The sequence below is a fragment of the Nelusetta ayraudi genome, unplaced genomic scaffold (genome assembly GCF_046127955.1).
Source record: "Nelusetta ayraudi isolate G7.1 ecotype Tasmania unplaced genomic scaffold, CSIRO-AGI_Nayr_v1 ptg000127l, whole genome shotgun sequence".
Taxonomy (NCBI): domain Eukaryota; kingdom Metazoa; phylum Chordata; class Actinopteri; order Tetraodontiformes; family Monacanthidae; genus Nelusetta; species Nelusetta ayraudi.
The window spans coordinates 462,222-477,429 of record NW_027466177.1 but is presented as its reverse complement, the minus strand read 5'-3'; the positions used below and the strand labels follow the sequence as shown (position 1 = coordinate 477,429).

Below are 15,208 nucleotides of genomic sequence, written 5' to 3'. Positions count from 1 at the left end.
TCGGACAAGTGGTCCAACCTTTTTGGAGAGGGGGGAGGGGGGGCGTGGCCAGGGGCGGCACTCTCCGCGCGCAGCCAAGTCGGGGATAAAAAGTGAATAAAGTGATGCTTCGGCCGTAAGAACAGAGCGGAGAGGCAAGACCGGCTCGCTCCGATCCGCTTTTCCTTCAACAGACCCGGTTCGGCCACCGAGCTGCAGCTCCACTTCGGGTCTCATGGCACTTTGAAGGCGGATTCTTTCTCTCCCCACCCCCAACCTCTTAACAGCCGGATCCCTGTCAAGCAGCCGAAGGAGCGGGCAGCATTCCATTTCATTCGAGGTAAATGAAAGTCTCCATTAAGTCGCATTTACGTTTCTGTTTCAGTTTCCATCCGTTTGCATTAAAAAAAACAAAAAAAACAACAAAAAAAACCAAAAACAAACAACAACAAACATTTAATGGGCTTCTTCCAGCTTTCATACAAATTCATGCAACTGAAAGCACACGTGTGGTTTTGGACTAGTTAAATGATGCATAGTGTATGTGTCTCTCCATACATTTATTTTAGCTGCTCTGTGTAATCTGATTTAAAATGCAGCATGTGACTAAGATTTTTTTGTTTTGTTTTGTTTTGGCAAATGAGCTGCGGGGGAGAAAAAAAAAAAAAAAACATCTGAAATTCTTCCTGCTCGCTCAACTCAAGTCAGGGTTTCTTCTGCCCACCCTGAGCAGCCCTGCGCACTCTGCCAGCGCTTCACCCCCTGTGAACCTGCTGCAAGTGTCTGCAAGCTGTCCTCCTCTCCCCCAAGTTCAATATTGACCCAAGTTGTCGAGCAAATCTGACGCCAAACACCGACTGAAATCCCTCGCGGTGATTTTTGTTTTTGCTCTCAGTTTCTCTGCCAGCTCGAGCCATAAAAAGACGACAAGAGGAGGGTTTCCCCCCCCCCTTCTCCTCTCCTCCCCCCGCCCGCCGCCAGCTCCCTCCTCTCATCGTTTCCACCGCCGCCACCACCAACTCCAACTCCGTTCTTCGCCGAGGATGAGACTGGCATCGCCGTCGCCGAGCTGGCCGACGGGCGCCACCCTGCTGCTGCTCCTCCACACGGCCGCCTCCACGGCGATGCTGCCCAACTCCACCGGCTGGGGCCAGATCCTGGACAAGTACCTGGACGAGGAGGGCGGCTGGTGGCAGGCCAAGCACAGGGGGAGGAGGGCCATCGCCGACAGCGACGCTCAGCTCATCCTGGACCTTCACAACAAGCTGCGGGGCCAGGTCTACCCCCCGGCCTCCAACATGGAGTACATGGTGAGTGGACGGAGCTGACGTTGGCATTTTAAACGCCCGCTTTAAAAATTCTCCGACCCCGTCCTGAACTCCTCGCAGACCCCCTCCGGCTTAGCGCGCTGACCCAGTCACCGCAGCGGCTGGCCTCCGTCCAACTTGGCTGGCGCACAAGCAGCCTTTTTTTTTTTTCCCCTACAAAGTAAGCGCCTTCAGAGTTTAGGGGACCACCAAAACGCACAAACGCGCCCGCGAGCCTGTGCGGCCGTGTGACTCTCGATTGTTTTGCCAGCGCGGGGAAGAATTCCACCGTCTCGCCAGTGCACACACTGCACCGCGGCGCTTTTCTTCACCTGCGCCCGGAGATTTGTTTGATTTTATGCTTCGGCCCGTCACGTGCGCGTGTGTGCGTGCGTGCGTGCGTGCGTGCGTGCCTGGGCGCGTGGATCACTTTTCACAGTGCAATTAAAATCAGAACATGGCACCGCCGGGGCTTGTTTTACCAGCTGTCCGCAAACCTGGGTCCCCCCCCCCCCGACCACAACACGCACTCCCACGCGCACACACACAATCGCTCGGCCGAGAAGATGCGTCACAGCATTTGCAAAAGCGAAAAAGCGCAGCACTCTGGAGGCCAGGGATCGATCCGGCGTGGCGGCGGGAGCAGTAATGTTTCATCGTCCTTTCATCTCCACTTAAAGAGCCGTAGAACAACAAAGGCCGTATTATTCTCCTGCAAAGGCAAATAAACAGTTCCTGCTGGGGGCAATTTGGGCACTGTGTAATTGTATAATTGAGAGGTTGGACTGCAGGACCCCTCAGTGTGTGTGCGTGTGTGTGTGTGTGTGTGTGTGTGTGTGTGTTTGTGCAGGCGCACTCAAACTTGTGTGAAAAGCAGCACTCTCGCTGGCAGCCTTCTGGCTGAGGTGCACCGGAGAAACGCTGAGCCAGCAGCTCTCAGTTCTTCTGCACTGTCTCCTGTTACAGTTGGCCTTTTTTTTTTTTCTTTTTTTTTTTAAGCTCCCAGGGGGCACCCAGGGGTGAAATATGGAGGGGAGTGCAACAAGAAGACGTGAGGCAGCGGAGGGTCAAAGACAGCAGAGAAAAAGACAGTCACAGTTTCTGTTTACCGTCATTGGCTGCGTTTCCGTGAGCCCCAGAAATGCGCGGAACCTAAATATCGCAATAAGAAACTGGTAGTGGAAACACCTACATTTCGGAAAACCTCTAAAATATCGCTAAAAGGTTTTGACGCTCTCATGAGGTGGTTTTTCAGACGTATCGATCAAAGAGAAAAATATAACAACCATTCTTGACAGCAGACAAACGTAAAACAAATGTAATTCTCGTATATCTCGCGGGATGAGATTTACGATTTATGCGCTTCACACCGTTCAATGGAGCCTGAAACACCTGAAAATTGCAATTGCACTTTGTAATTTTAGAAATATCACTTTTATTTTGCGAGAAACTGTAACGGAAGCACAGCTACAGTGGCCGAATAAGAGACACAGAGAGATTATTTTATAAAAAATTTTTTTTTAAAAAATGTGTGGGTAATCAGATTTAGAGAAGACATCATCCTGTCTTGTCTGATCCGAGGTCGTTCAACCCGTCAATATCTGTCAGGCTGCAACCTTTTCAGGTCACATGACCGATTTCGCCAGCATGCGCTTTACTTTGGGAAGGCGGGGCTCCGTATTTTTCTGTCGACTCTCGGAAACCTCACAGCGTCATCGCGCTCCCCTGCTCTTGCCACACACGCTAACGTTAATCCTCGGCCCACGCGTCGCCCGTTGACCCTCCGCGGCCGTCATCGCCGGCGCTCCCAGATCCCATCGATTCAAATCCCTCCCTGCCCTCCCTCGCCATACCTTTCCCCCTCACCGTGCCCTCTCCCCCCCTGCTTTCCTCTCTCTTTTTATCCCCGTGGCTCTGTTCCCATTCTGTCATTACCCAACACCCTCCCACAACACACACACACCATAAAAAAAAAAATCGAAAAAAAAAAATCCAGGAATAAGTGTTCACACTCTAACGATCCCAGAACTTTCAGTGCACCTGAGGCAGCGGCAATCCCGGCTCTCCCTCCGTCGTTGACCCTCTGGTATAAACAGGGAAGTGTCAGTGTTTGAAGCTGCTTGGAGAGATCATCGCATGGAATGAGGGGAGAGAAAGCGTCTGCCTTGATGTTTAACTTGGTTGGTGCTGCAAAGGCTGAACTCACAGGGGGGGGGCAGGGCGAAGCTTCTGCCGATGTTCACGACGGAGGGAAAACAACTTTCGGGCTTGTGCGACGCCGCGAGCTCCGGCCGCTTTAATTCATCGCTGGATTACGCGTCCGCCCCGTCAGACAGTAATTAAGATCCAGACTAATACATTTTTGTGAATTAATCTACCCCCAAGGTGATAAATTATGCTAATGCCGACAGTACGTGGAGGCATCAATTACACGGCGTCAACGTTGTGAGAAAACTGACAACATTAATTCTGTCGGCTTACAAAACCATTATCGGACGCCGGTGGGACGAGATAAACATTGCTCGGCGTTAACAAGGTTTCTGCTTTACCTTTCCCCTGCGGGCGTTGGCCGAGCATTTCAGGACAAAAAGGAAGGCAAGTCGGTGTCAGCTAGCGCGGCATCTCCTGAGTCAGTCGGGTTGCCGATCTGATAAAGAGCTCGTAGAAAACACTTGTTGAAAGGGAGGCAAACAAGGTGAACATTTTGGTTTCTCGTATCGGAGTTGTTTCCCGTTTTTCAGTGTGAAAACGCAGAGTTTGGCTCGTTTGACCGAGCAAGATTGTCAGAGTCCCAACTTTGCGACCTTGCTGCAGCCATGCAAGGTCAAAGTCAGTTGACTTGTGTGTCCAAAATAGACTAAACTGCTTCATTAACTTACTGTGAAACTTAATAAGCAGGTTCCCTCACGCTGCCCCTCATCTGCTGCCGCCGACTTTCCCCCAGTCAGGCTTCTTACGAGCCGCGAGGATTTGAATGCGCTGTGTGCGTTATGGCCCGATAATGTCAGATAATGGCGTTTGCTGGTTGACAGAATTCAGACAATGGCCAGCCTGAATTCCATGCGCACTGGAATGCATTGCGAAATTGTGCTCTGTGGAAAATTATGGTTAGTTGCTGTTAGTGCCGGCGGTCCAGAACACATATAACCCACAGGGCAGGCCTGCTGTTCCTGAAGGTCATGCACTGCATTCTTTTTAAATTGATGACCACTTGCGGCGACCTGAGCTTATTTTACCCAGCTAATTTTCCCTATCGCCTTGGAGTTCATTGTTTCATTCTATTCATCCTTGCTTATCCCCAATTCTCCTGGTCTCATTTTTCTCTTTTCTCCTTCCCTCTTTTTGTTTTTAACATTATTCCCAACATACACCATTGATTATGTACAGGAAACCCAAGCGTGCACAGGAAGTACCCTCTGGAATGCAACTAAATGACCGAGAGAGAGAGAGAGAGAGAGAGAGAGAGAGAGAGAATTTGGGGGTACGGGTGGTGGCGGGGGGGCAACGGCCGCAAATGAAGTGTTAAGGGAAATACACAATGCCGTGAGGGCAGCACTGAAAGACTTTAGCAGGCAAGGTGTTTTTCTTTATGGGCCCCAAGCAGAAGTGTGGCCCGGACGGGTGTGTGAGTGGTGGGCTCGGTTATGAGGCCTCTCCTGCTGGGAGAACTGTGCAAACAACACGGGCTTGACATGTCGAGCTGCACTCTGCACCAGATTCAACAGCTGAAAGAATGCGAGCAGTCGCTGCTCTCTCTCTCGCTCTCTCTCTCTTTCTCTCTCTCTCTCTCTCTCTCTGTGGGTCTGCTGTCTGTGCAAGATTCACGACGGGGGCTCGGACTTACCAAACTGAAAGGTTAGCGGCCCGGGTTTATTATTGTACAAATCACGACTTTGGGAAGGAAGCCATAACCAACCAGGTCCCGCTGAAGCAACACGGCCGGAGTTTTTATCGTGATGGATTGAAAGCTGTAGTTGTGGCCACGGCCAAACGGTGCCCGACCCGCAGCTTTTCATAGAAAGCCAAAGAAAAAAAAAAAAGGAAAAGAAAACCTTGTTGACCTGGTCCAGGCGCAGAATGTGCGCTGTGGTTTTGAAGTGCTGTGGTCGGATGGTTTTGCAGTCATCAGAAGAAACCAGCATGTGTCGGCCCGCTAAAAAAGCAGTTTGGTTTTTCTTTTAGAAAAGGAAGAAGGTCACTTGTCGAGAGACTTTAAGGAGAAACGAAATGATTGTAAAACATGATTAAAAGCTAAAAAAATAAGCCTCTATGCTGATGACGTATTACTATTTCTTCAGAACACACATTCCTCACTCTCTGAAGTTATTACCCTTACAGGTAACTGTTTCTGATATTTTGGACTATTCAATAAATCCACAATTTTACCTCTCAACTGCAAATTCAAAGAAACCTCTGGAGCACCACTACAAGTTCATAACATCCAATATTTGGGCATCAATATCTCTCCCAAGCTGTCAGATCTACCACGACAACAATTTCACTGAAAAACAGATTAAAAGTACGTTTTAAGAATCACGGGGCCACCGAGTGAACAATAGCCATCCACAGCCTCACTGACACCTGTCGACAATATGCCTGTCTTTGTCATGACTGTGTCAGGAAGAGTACCTGGAGAAAACCCACGGAAACATTGAGGAGGAAGATGCGAAAACACCCCGTTAAAAATAGGAGCTCGGACCCAAGGATCAAACTTTTCTGACATGTGCAAAATTATTGGTTCCCTTTTTGACAGACAGACAGACGAAAAACAATATGGAGACACCACCGGAATATTCACACAGTTTGCCAACATTTATTTCCAGATGTCAATCCACTACTTTCTGGACTATTCCAGTCTTGTTGTCCGAGACCACAGGCGACGACTGAGGCGTCAGCCCGCGTCATCCCGACGCTCCGTCTTTCCCAACTTCAATCCCGACCAATTACTCCTCCTGCGAGGCCGGGTTATGTAAGCCGTGTAAAACAAGGCGGCGTGTTGAAACCTCGACTGGATGCACAGCGCGCAATCACACGCCGAGTCTGCCAACGTCGGTGTTGGTTTAAACAAATACGTCGTCTCAGCAGCCCAGCGGGATTCCCAGAAAGAGCTGAAGCGGCTGCTCGGCGCTAGGAAAGTCAATTTGCGGCGCTGCTGCCAGACATCCTGTTGTTAGGCAGGTGTTGCAGTGAGTCAGGAGCAGCGCGGAGAGCAGCGGCTGTTTCTGGTGGGCTTGAAAAGTGGCTGACGTTGAGATGGGGTTGGGGTGGGCTGGGAGTTATTTGCGTGTCTGGTGCTGGATGAGATTACAACGAGAGCGAGCTGAAGCTCCCAGGGCCCCGAGTGCAAAATGTGCAAAACGTCCGACACCTCAGCCCGCGTACTGTAGCGCACGCGCTCAAAACCCCCCCCCCCCCCGAAAACACACGTTCGCGCGCACGCACACGTCAGCCGAATGACCTCCTCGTCGCGAAGCACGCTGCCCTCAAGGTGAAAACGAAGGTGTCCAATTAGGGGAACGTTACAGTGTCCTTCAGCGCGAATTACAGCTGGTGTTATTCTAACATAGTTTTTTTTCCCCCTCTCTATCCCCCTCCCTGGTAGAAGTAGGTCAGCAGAGAGGAAGGACACTCTTTGCATTCCCAGAAAACCCCAGAATGGGAATATGATCCTTTAGTATCAAACCGGAGCCAAGCTTAACTGAGAGGGCAATCCGGAGAGAGGCATAGAGAAACAAAAGCCTGCAATCCAGGCATCTCACCGGAGACATATGGAAGGTATTACTTAAGGAAAAACATCTCCTTTGAATAACACCCAATGGTCCGGGAAAAGGGATCTGGGAAAAGTCAGCTGAGCCGTGGAAAGAAAGTCAGGAATATCTTCAACACAGTGAGGCATCCATGTCGTTCCTCTCTTTCGACATCAATGCATTTCTTTTTTTTCACCCACGCTCACTGTTAAACTTAATGACTGCAATCACGTCCATGGTGCCATGTGACCGTTGCCATGCTGGGAACTGTACAGCTCGCGTTCAGACAAAGGACTCCACGTCGTTTTCTTGTCCCTCTCATTTCCTGTGCAGGTGTGGGACACCGAGTTGGAGCGCACGGCCGAGGAGTGGGCGGAGACCTGCCTGTGGGAGCACGGCCCCGCCGGCTTGCTGCCGCAGATCGGACAGAACCTGGGGGCGCACTGGGGAAGGTGAGCAGCGCCGCGCGGTTTCTCCCGTCGCTGAAAATGCGCGCTAGGCTAGAGACCAAACCACGTGCGTCCAGTTGAAGGGTCGTCATTGTGGAAGTCTGGTGGGTCCGTGGATGGATAGATAGACACATAGCTAGATAGATAGATGGACTATCACTAGTGTTAAGTGAATTAAATAATGTTTTCGGGTAGCTTTAGCAATACAACCAGAGGAACATATTAAACATGTCAGCTTTCATTTCTGAGCACCGTCTGACATAACTGATCTTTATTTTGAATTTGTTTTGCTATTTGCTTTGCCAAGGAAGATCAATATCTTCTCTCAGATTCTGGTCGATATAATATTCATTTATATTTACATAACCATTCGCATCTCATTACGAGCGCCAGAAGCTGCTGCAAGCCGCACGTGTGCTTGTTCATCCGTTGGCCCCGTCCGCTCACGGACGCGTCCGAAAACATTAGCGCCTCTCACAGCGGCGGCTCCCGTCGCCGCCTCTGATTAAATCTGCAGTCAAGATGTCCGCTCTAATCCAATCGGATTTTACGAGCCGCACCTGACGCCAAATCAGTGTCAGCCCTCCGTTATTGCGTTTGGCACGGGCGGCCGAGCGGCAGCAGATGCGTTTTACGCCACCGTCGGCCCCGACGGCTCGACGTTTATGCGCGCTAACAATGTTTTACACGCTCGTCGTGCGGCCGATCGCGTCCACCGCCGAACGACGCAGTCATTCTCACTCACGTCTCCAGGTATCGGCCGCCCACGTTCCACGTGCAGGCCTGGTACGACGAGGTGAAGGACTACACCTTCCCCTACCCTCAGGAGTGCAACCCCTACTGCCCGTTCAGATGCTCCGGCCCAGTTTGTACCCATTACACTCAGGTAAGCAGGCCCGGATTGGGCTGCTTCACTGCGATATTTTAGTCTCCAAGCCTTTATTTTCAAAACTCCTCATCATTTGTTGTTCTTCTTCTTCTCAACCTTTTTTCCGCAGCTGGTTTGGGCCACCAGCAGTCGGATTGGCTGCGCCGTCAATTTGTGTTACAATATGAACGTGTGGGGGCAGATTTGGGCCAAAGCCGTCTATCTTGTCTGCAACTACTCCCCAAAGTAAGTCAGCATGGCCTTAATATTGGCACACACCTGTTGGTTTGACAGAGACCTTCGCTGCCTGTGTTGAATTTTCACTTTGATCAAACAAATATGGTTTAAACCTGCAAATATCGATCAATTGCGGACTGATGAGTAATGATGATGATTTTCAAATATTTGTGAAAAACTCCCTACTCCCGTTTTGAACAATTTGAAAAAGAAAAACTAGGACAGAAAGAAACATGCTATGTTCAGAAAACTTATATGGGACCTTCTACAGCAGGAAGTGGGCGGGGCCCAGCTAAAGCGGCTTAAATATTCTGACCTGTGTGACATTTTGCCAAAGGTTGCACGAGAAGCTTCGGTGGGGGGCGCGGGGTGGAATTAGCCCAGGCGTCAGCTGATTTGATTAGCTCTTTGATAAGCAGATGTGTATTGATTTGAAGGCCGGGCTTGACTTTACGGCCTCGGCACCGGTTGAAAAGCGCTCATTAAAACTTGCAGTTTTGCCAATTCCTCCTGTTTCCTGTTTCCCGACTTGCTCGCTCAGGGGAAACTGGTGGGGCCACTCGCCCTACAAACACGGCACGCCGTGCTCTGCCTGTCCTCCCAGCTACGGAGGAGGCTGCAAGGACAACCTCTGCTACAAAGGTACACTGTGCAACCAAAGTGGAAGGGGGGGGGGGACACGTGGCATTTTTTTTGCCTACTGAGGCTGTTTTTGTCTGATTTTACCCGAAGACGACAGCTCCAACCCTCGGCAAGAGGAAACGGAAGAAAACAACTTCATCGAGCCGGAGGCCCCTCGCAGTCCGCAGAAGCCCTGGTCCCGGGCCCCAAAACCAGAGCCCGACAGTCCCCCGAACCCGGCCCCCACCAAGCCCCCCACGGCGACAGAGGACCTGCAGAAGAACGAAGTGGTCAACACGCAGCAGATGTGTAAGCTGCCACTTCGCTGTTGATTCTGGATCTGGTTTCGCCTGAAAATGGCCGAGGACTTTTTTTTTTCAGGGTTGGAACAGAAGAAATAAGGGATCGGGGGGGGGGGGTCTCTTTGTTTTCTTGACTTGTTTCTTGTAACGTTCCTCCGCTCGTGCTGAATCATGGAAAATGGATGGCAAAGGTGGAGTGGGGGAAGAAAAATCGGCCTTGACCAGATATATTTGTCTTGCAATTTATCACAAACTGCGCCCCTGTTCTGTAACCTTTATCTGTCATCTCCCTGATTAACCTTGGCAGCTTCTTAAGTGAACTTAATATCGCGAGTCACTCCGCCGGGCAGGGGGGGAGGTGGGGTTGAGGTCTGTGCTAGCGCCGTTCCCAGAGTGTTTTCCCTCGGCTGGTTGGCTCAGTGGGCTTTTAGGGGGATGGGGGGGGGGTCTTGCTGCGGTTTCTAAATGGCTTCCTCCCGGCAGCTCGAGGGGGTCTGTGCTCGTAAGCCGAGACGCTTCCTCCGAATATTTCCAGCGGTGTGCATTTCTTCCCCGCCAAGGTTCCCAAAGCTTCGCTCGGTGGGCTTTCACTCGGCTGCGAAACAAAAGTTGTAAAAAAAAAAAAATAATAAAATAAAAAGAGTCATAACGATGATAATACAAGTCGCCCATGTTCGGAGGAGGAAGCTCGCGCTCGTCGGCTCCTTGCGCCAGGCTTTTTGAAAGGCATCCTTGTCCTTGCTTTTCAGCTCAGCTCGTCACCTGCGACACAAAGCTGCGGGATCAGTGCAAAGGAACAACGTGTAACAGGTACAGCTCAGAGTGTAGTTAAAAAGAAAATTGAGTTTACGCCCACTCGTATTGGAGTTTTCTTTGATTCCTCTGCAGATACGAGTGTCCGGCCGGCTGCCTGGATTCTCCAGCGAGAGTCGTCGGGACGGTGTACTATGAAATGGTGAGTTTGCAGCTCCAGGTGAAGTCGTGGCTTTTGAAGGGCTGTCATGAGTTGGTCGCAAACGACCGAAAAAGCTTTTTCGTACCCAAGTGCAAATAATCCTTTCCAACTCTGCCTGCAAATTCATTCTAATTTGCGCAACGCTCCTGTTTTTCCACCCGCAGCAATCCAGCGTGTGCAGGGCGGGACTGCACGCCGGCGTCATCGACAACGACGGCGGCTGGATGGACGTGACGAGGCAGGGCAGGAAGGACTTCTTCATCAAGTCCAACAAGAACGGCGTCCAGTCCGTGGGGTGAGGCTGCGGCGCCGTCGCGCGAGAAAAATGCAACTGTGCACCCGTTGTGCCTCTCGCTCGTGGTTAACGCGCGTTTCCGCTCAACAGGAAGTACCAGAGCGCCAACGCCTTCACCGTCTCCAGAGTAGCAGGTCGGTGTGGAAGCGGCGTGACGCTCGAATTGCAGACGTTATTTGAAGATTCTCCATTTGTGGCCCGCCGGGCGCCGCCTGACACGCTCGCTTGCTTCTTGCAGTCAAAGCCGTCACGTGCGAAACCACGGTGGTGCAGCTGTGTCCCTACCAGAGGCCGGCCAGACACTGTCCCAGGTACCACAGGGTCTGTTTCCAACCTGCCGCGTCACCGTCGCCTGACCCTCAACCCCCCAACCGTTTCCCTTTTTCCCTTTTTTTTTTAGGGTGTACTGCCCAAGAAACTGCTTAGAAGAAAATCCCCGCATCTCCCGAGTCATCGGCACGAGAATATACTCCGATGTAAGTCACGTTCCACGGGCGCAGTCTGTTATTGTTTGTGACTGGACTCAAAGCAACATTGCTCCCCCCACCCCCCCGCTGCAGAGGTCAAGTATCTGCCGGGCAGCCGTCCACACCGGGGTGATTAGGAACGACGCGGGAGGTTACATCGACGTGATGCCGGTGGACAAGCGGAAAAACTACGTGGCTTCGCACCAAAACGGCATCTCCTCAGAGAGGTGAGGCGTCGCCAGAGCCCAACACTGCGACCCGTCTTTCAGTCTCTTTGCATTGTTGTTTGAATTTCAGGCTTTGCGGCGAAAATCACAGGGTGACAAATGTGTTGGATAGTTTGAGAATTGGTGCAATGCTTCCCAGAATGCACCTGGCTCGCCTTCTGGCACAAAGACTAGACACCTGCAACATCTTCCAAAATTCCATAATTTGCAAAAACACAGCCTTTAGCCTTAAAGAGCTTGATGTATGTGATATATAAAGGTTCTGGTGTATGCACGGGCCTTGTTCAGACTGCCAGCGCGAAATCCGATTTTTAGCCCATCCAGATTGAAAGCGGATGGCTCTTTTGTAGTCTGAACAGTCGCAAACCGATTCAATAACGTGGCTCAGTCCGAACAGAACCAGTTCCCATTTGGACACTTTGAAAAAAAAACCCAGTGTGGACAGTCAGCCCTAAGAATCGGATCTGAGAAGGAATCTGATTGGAATCAGATTCGCCTGCAGTGTGAACGCAGCCGACATGTCAGCCTGCTAATGAATTAAATTACTCCTCAGCAGGCTTAACATGCTGCTTAACTGGGTGCATGATTCCATGAACAACAATGAGAGCAACAACAACACTAAACTGTTTTGCTCACAATCTTTTGTCACTTTTAGCGCCGAGTCTCTTGGTTCTACCCTCAACGGTGGCCAGAGTTTCCACTTCAGAACGACCCGCTGGCACATCGCCAAAAGCCTTTTAATCATCTGGGTTTTTTTTTTTTTAAGGGCTGTAGCCTTTTCAAAAAATCCGCCTTGCACGTGTGAGTGCGTCTCGTCGACTGATCCCTATTGGCAGTCGGCTGAGGGAGACGTCCCGTCGACCTTCGCTGCCACGCTGTGTCCCCCCTGCAGGCTGCAGATTTCTCAGCTCGGCTTTTCGCGGGCTGGTTTTACCGTCCTCAGCAGCCTCGCCGTGCAATGACTGGCCGTGCCGTTCCCATCCATTCTCGCAGGGACGGCGGTGTCACATCTCACAGCCTAAGTGTGAGAAGTGAAGGTGTTGAGGCGTTGCAGCATCAGGCGTCTTGACTGAAAATAACTGATTCTCCTCCGAGGGGATAAAATACCAAGACTTCTTTTCAGTCCACTTTTCAAGACCGATGTGTGTTTTACTTTTACATGAGTGACACGACGGCTCAAAATAGACTCTGTGACGTAGTCGTTTTTTTGCTCTCTCTCTCTCCCTCTCTCTCTCTCTCTCGCCTTTTTGCTTTGATGAAATATGCCACTCAGCGCCGCCACTGTGTCATTTCTAACCCGCGGGGGGGCGGCGGAAACAGGTTAGAGGGAGTGGGAGTGTTTGGCGCCTCCTGCTAACACTTCTTAGGGAACCGAGAGACATCATCGGTTTGCACGGTTGCTTTTGGAATGTTAAGAAGCTTACTCCAGGCAGGAAAACACCACCCCCACCCCCTCCCTGATCTATACACAAGCTTAAATGAGCCGCAGGGAGAGGTGACGAGCACGACTTGAACTCTGTCGCCCTCGGATGTTGAGTCGTGTTAAGAAAAAAAACGCACTGCCGGGATGGGAGTGAATTTACGAGTAAAGCATCCCACACCTCCCCTCACCCCCATTGTACATAACGATCCCCCTGTTGCCTGAGTGGAAGTAGCGGTCCGGCGTTACAACAAAGAGGAGGGATTGCGATTGGCCAGGATAAAGATTTTCTCGATGCTTAGAAAGCGGCAGCGTGCGGCTGGAATCGACGCGGTACCACTTCACGCCGGCGGTCCAGGTTTGCATCGTTTAAAGCTGCCGTGACCCACATACTGCTTCGAAACCTGGCCTGGTTTACATTTCACATCCGTCGGCAGCGTCCGTTTAGCGTGTTTTAGCCCTCTGTTTGAAGCCTCCTGCGAGAGCTTGTTGTGCTTTGATGGCAAAATGGTAAATGGACTGCACTTATATAGCGCTTTCCAGCGCCTTCACGGTACACCAATAGGTTGCTGCGGCCACGCAAGGCGCTGACAGCCCCGTTGGGAGAAATTTGGGTTCAGTGTCTCCAAGGACACAACGACAGACTGGGATGGAGCGGGATTTGAACCGCCAACCTATTGGTCATCGGACAACCTGCTCGACCTCCTGAGCTACAGTCGCCCCACGGTGGACCTTCAAGACACCTTCGGGGTGGCCCACAGAATGGGCAGCAACCCGAGAGCCCACGCAGCTGATTCTGATTCCAAGAAACGTGCGTTTGAGACGAGGAAGAAGCGAAAAGACTGGTCCTCGCTGCTGCGATGCTCGGCCACACTCTCAGCACATAGGACCTTTTAGATTGTGTTGTCAGCTGTAAAATAGCTGCCGACACGCACACACACACACACAAACACACACAGACATACACACTTTCTACGGCCTTGCCTCTTCCTCCTCCTCTCCTCATTTGTCTCTGTCACTCTGCCGAGGTGTCCGAGGTCTCCCAGTATCTGCCCATCACTCATCCGTCCGCTCGGCTTCACAACACGGCCGCCTCTGTTGGATCAGCACTGCTCAGTGTTTACGTAAAAAGAAGGAGGAAAAAAAGAAAAAAAAGGCAGTTTATCTGTTTTCTCAGCACGCCCCGGCTGTCGTCGGGTGTCAGACGGGGCGCTGACACCATCATGTCGCGAGAACGCCGGCCGGCGTCGTCTTTGTTTGTGTGCACATGTCACCCAGGGCCGAGCCGGAACACGTCCCGTGTCTGCCACCCTGGACTGACTCCTGTTTTCTTCTCCCCCCCCGCAGCCTCCACAACCCTCCTGGAGGGAAGGCGTTCCGGGTGTTCGCTGTGATTTGAGACGCACCCACAGGGCGGCCCGGCTAGACGGAGTGCGCGCTGGGCCCGTTGGAAAGGCAGCAATCAAGCCCCCCCGTTGTCAAGCTCAAAGACTGAAAACGTTGCCCTGCCTTTGCCGCACTTGAGGGGTCAGAGGTCGTCTCCACGGCAGCGGAAAAATCCAGCGAGGAAAAACTTGGCACGTACAGAACGAGCACTCATTTACATGGGTCTTTTTTAAAAAAAAAAAATAATAATAATAATAATAATGAAATAAAATATTTTGCCGTCTGTGGCTTGAAATGTTGTAAACTGTAAATAATTTTGTATAGATTGTGCTAAAAATGTTAATAGTGCCTTTGTCTTGCCTTTATTTTAATGTTTAGAAGATAGGTTATATATCATCTACGTGGCACTTATGACTGAATATCATTTTTATTATTTAAAATATGGCACATTTTTCTGGTGCTCTGCGGCGGTTGGATTTTTGTAACGAGGGCGGGTTGGGGAGTAAATTGCTAAGCTTTTTATTTTTATATGATTATGCTTTGTATCGGTAAGAGTCATAAAGGATGCTGCTATATGTTTTTTTTTATTTTTTTTTTTAATGTTGTTACTGTAATTGGTAGATGCAATGCGTTTTGCTTTAATTCAATTATTATTTTTTTTCAATTTGTTTAAGTTAAAACTCCCTGCGGGTCAGGTCACTTTTTTTCCACTTACGCAGCTTCAACACCGGCAGCACAATTTAAAGGGTTAAGTAATAATATGTTCTACTTTTTTCACAGTATGTGGAGTAAATAACAGCTCATATGGTACTGGCTTTTTTGTGAGATGTTAATTAACGCAGCGCTTCAAACTAATTCATACTGAGTTCATGATTTCTGCCTGTGCGTTGCAATTTTTTCCTACCTCAAACTGCGAGGAAAAGTTCATTCTGCAATAAAAAAATATTA

At 50.5% G+C, this 15,208-nt stretch overlaps 1 protein-coding gene across 1 annotated transcript; it reads left to right on the top strand.

Annotated features, from left to right (window-relative positions):
* Positions 1–942: 942 nt before the first annotated feature.
* LOC142904385 (cysteine-rich secretory protein LCCL domain-containing 1-like) lies at positions 943–15,208 on the top strand. Its single transcript, XM_076050462.1, has 14 exons — positions 943–1,289; positions 7,367–7,485; positions 8,236–8,368; positions 8,481–8,596; positions 9,129–9,229; positions 9,320–9,517; positions 10,260–10,320; positions 10,399–10,465; positions 10,630–10,760; positions 10,851–10,894; positions 10,999–11,071; positions 11,161–11,236; positions 11,321–11,454; positions 14,222–15,208. The coding sequence occupies exons 1-14, from the start codon at positions 1,023–1,025 to the stop codon at positions 14,271–14,273; spliced, it is 1,572 nt and encodes a 523-aa protein (XP_075906577.1). The 5' UTR covers positions 943–1,022; the 3' UTR covers positions 14,274–15,208.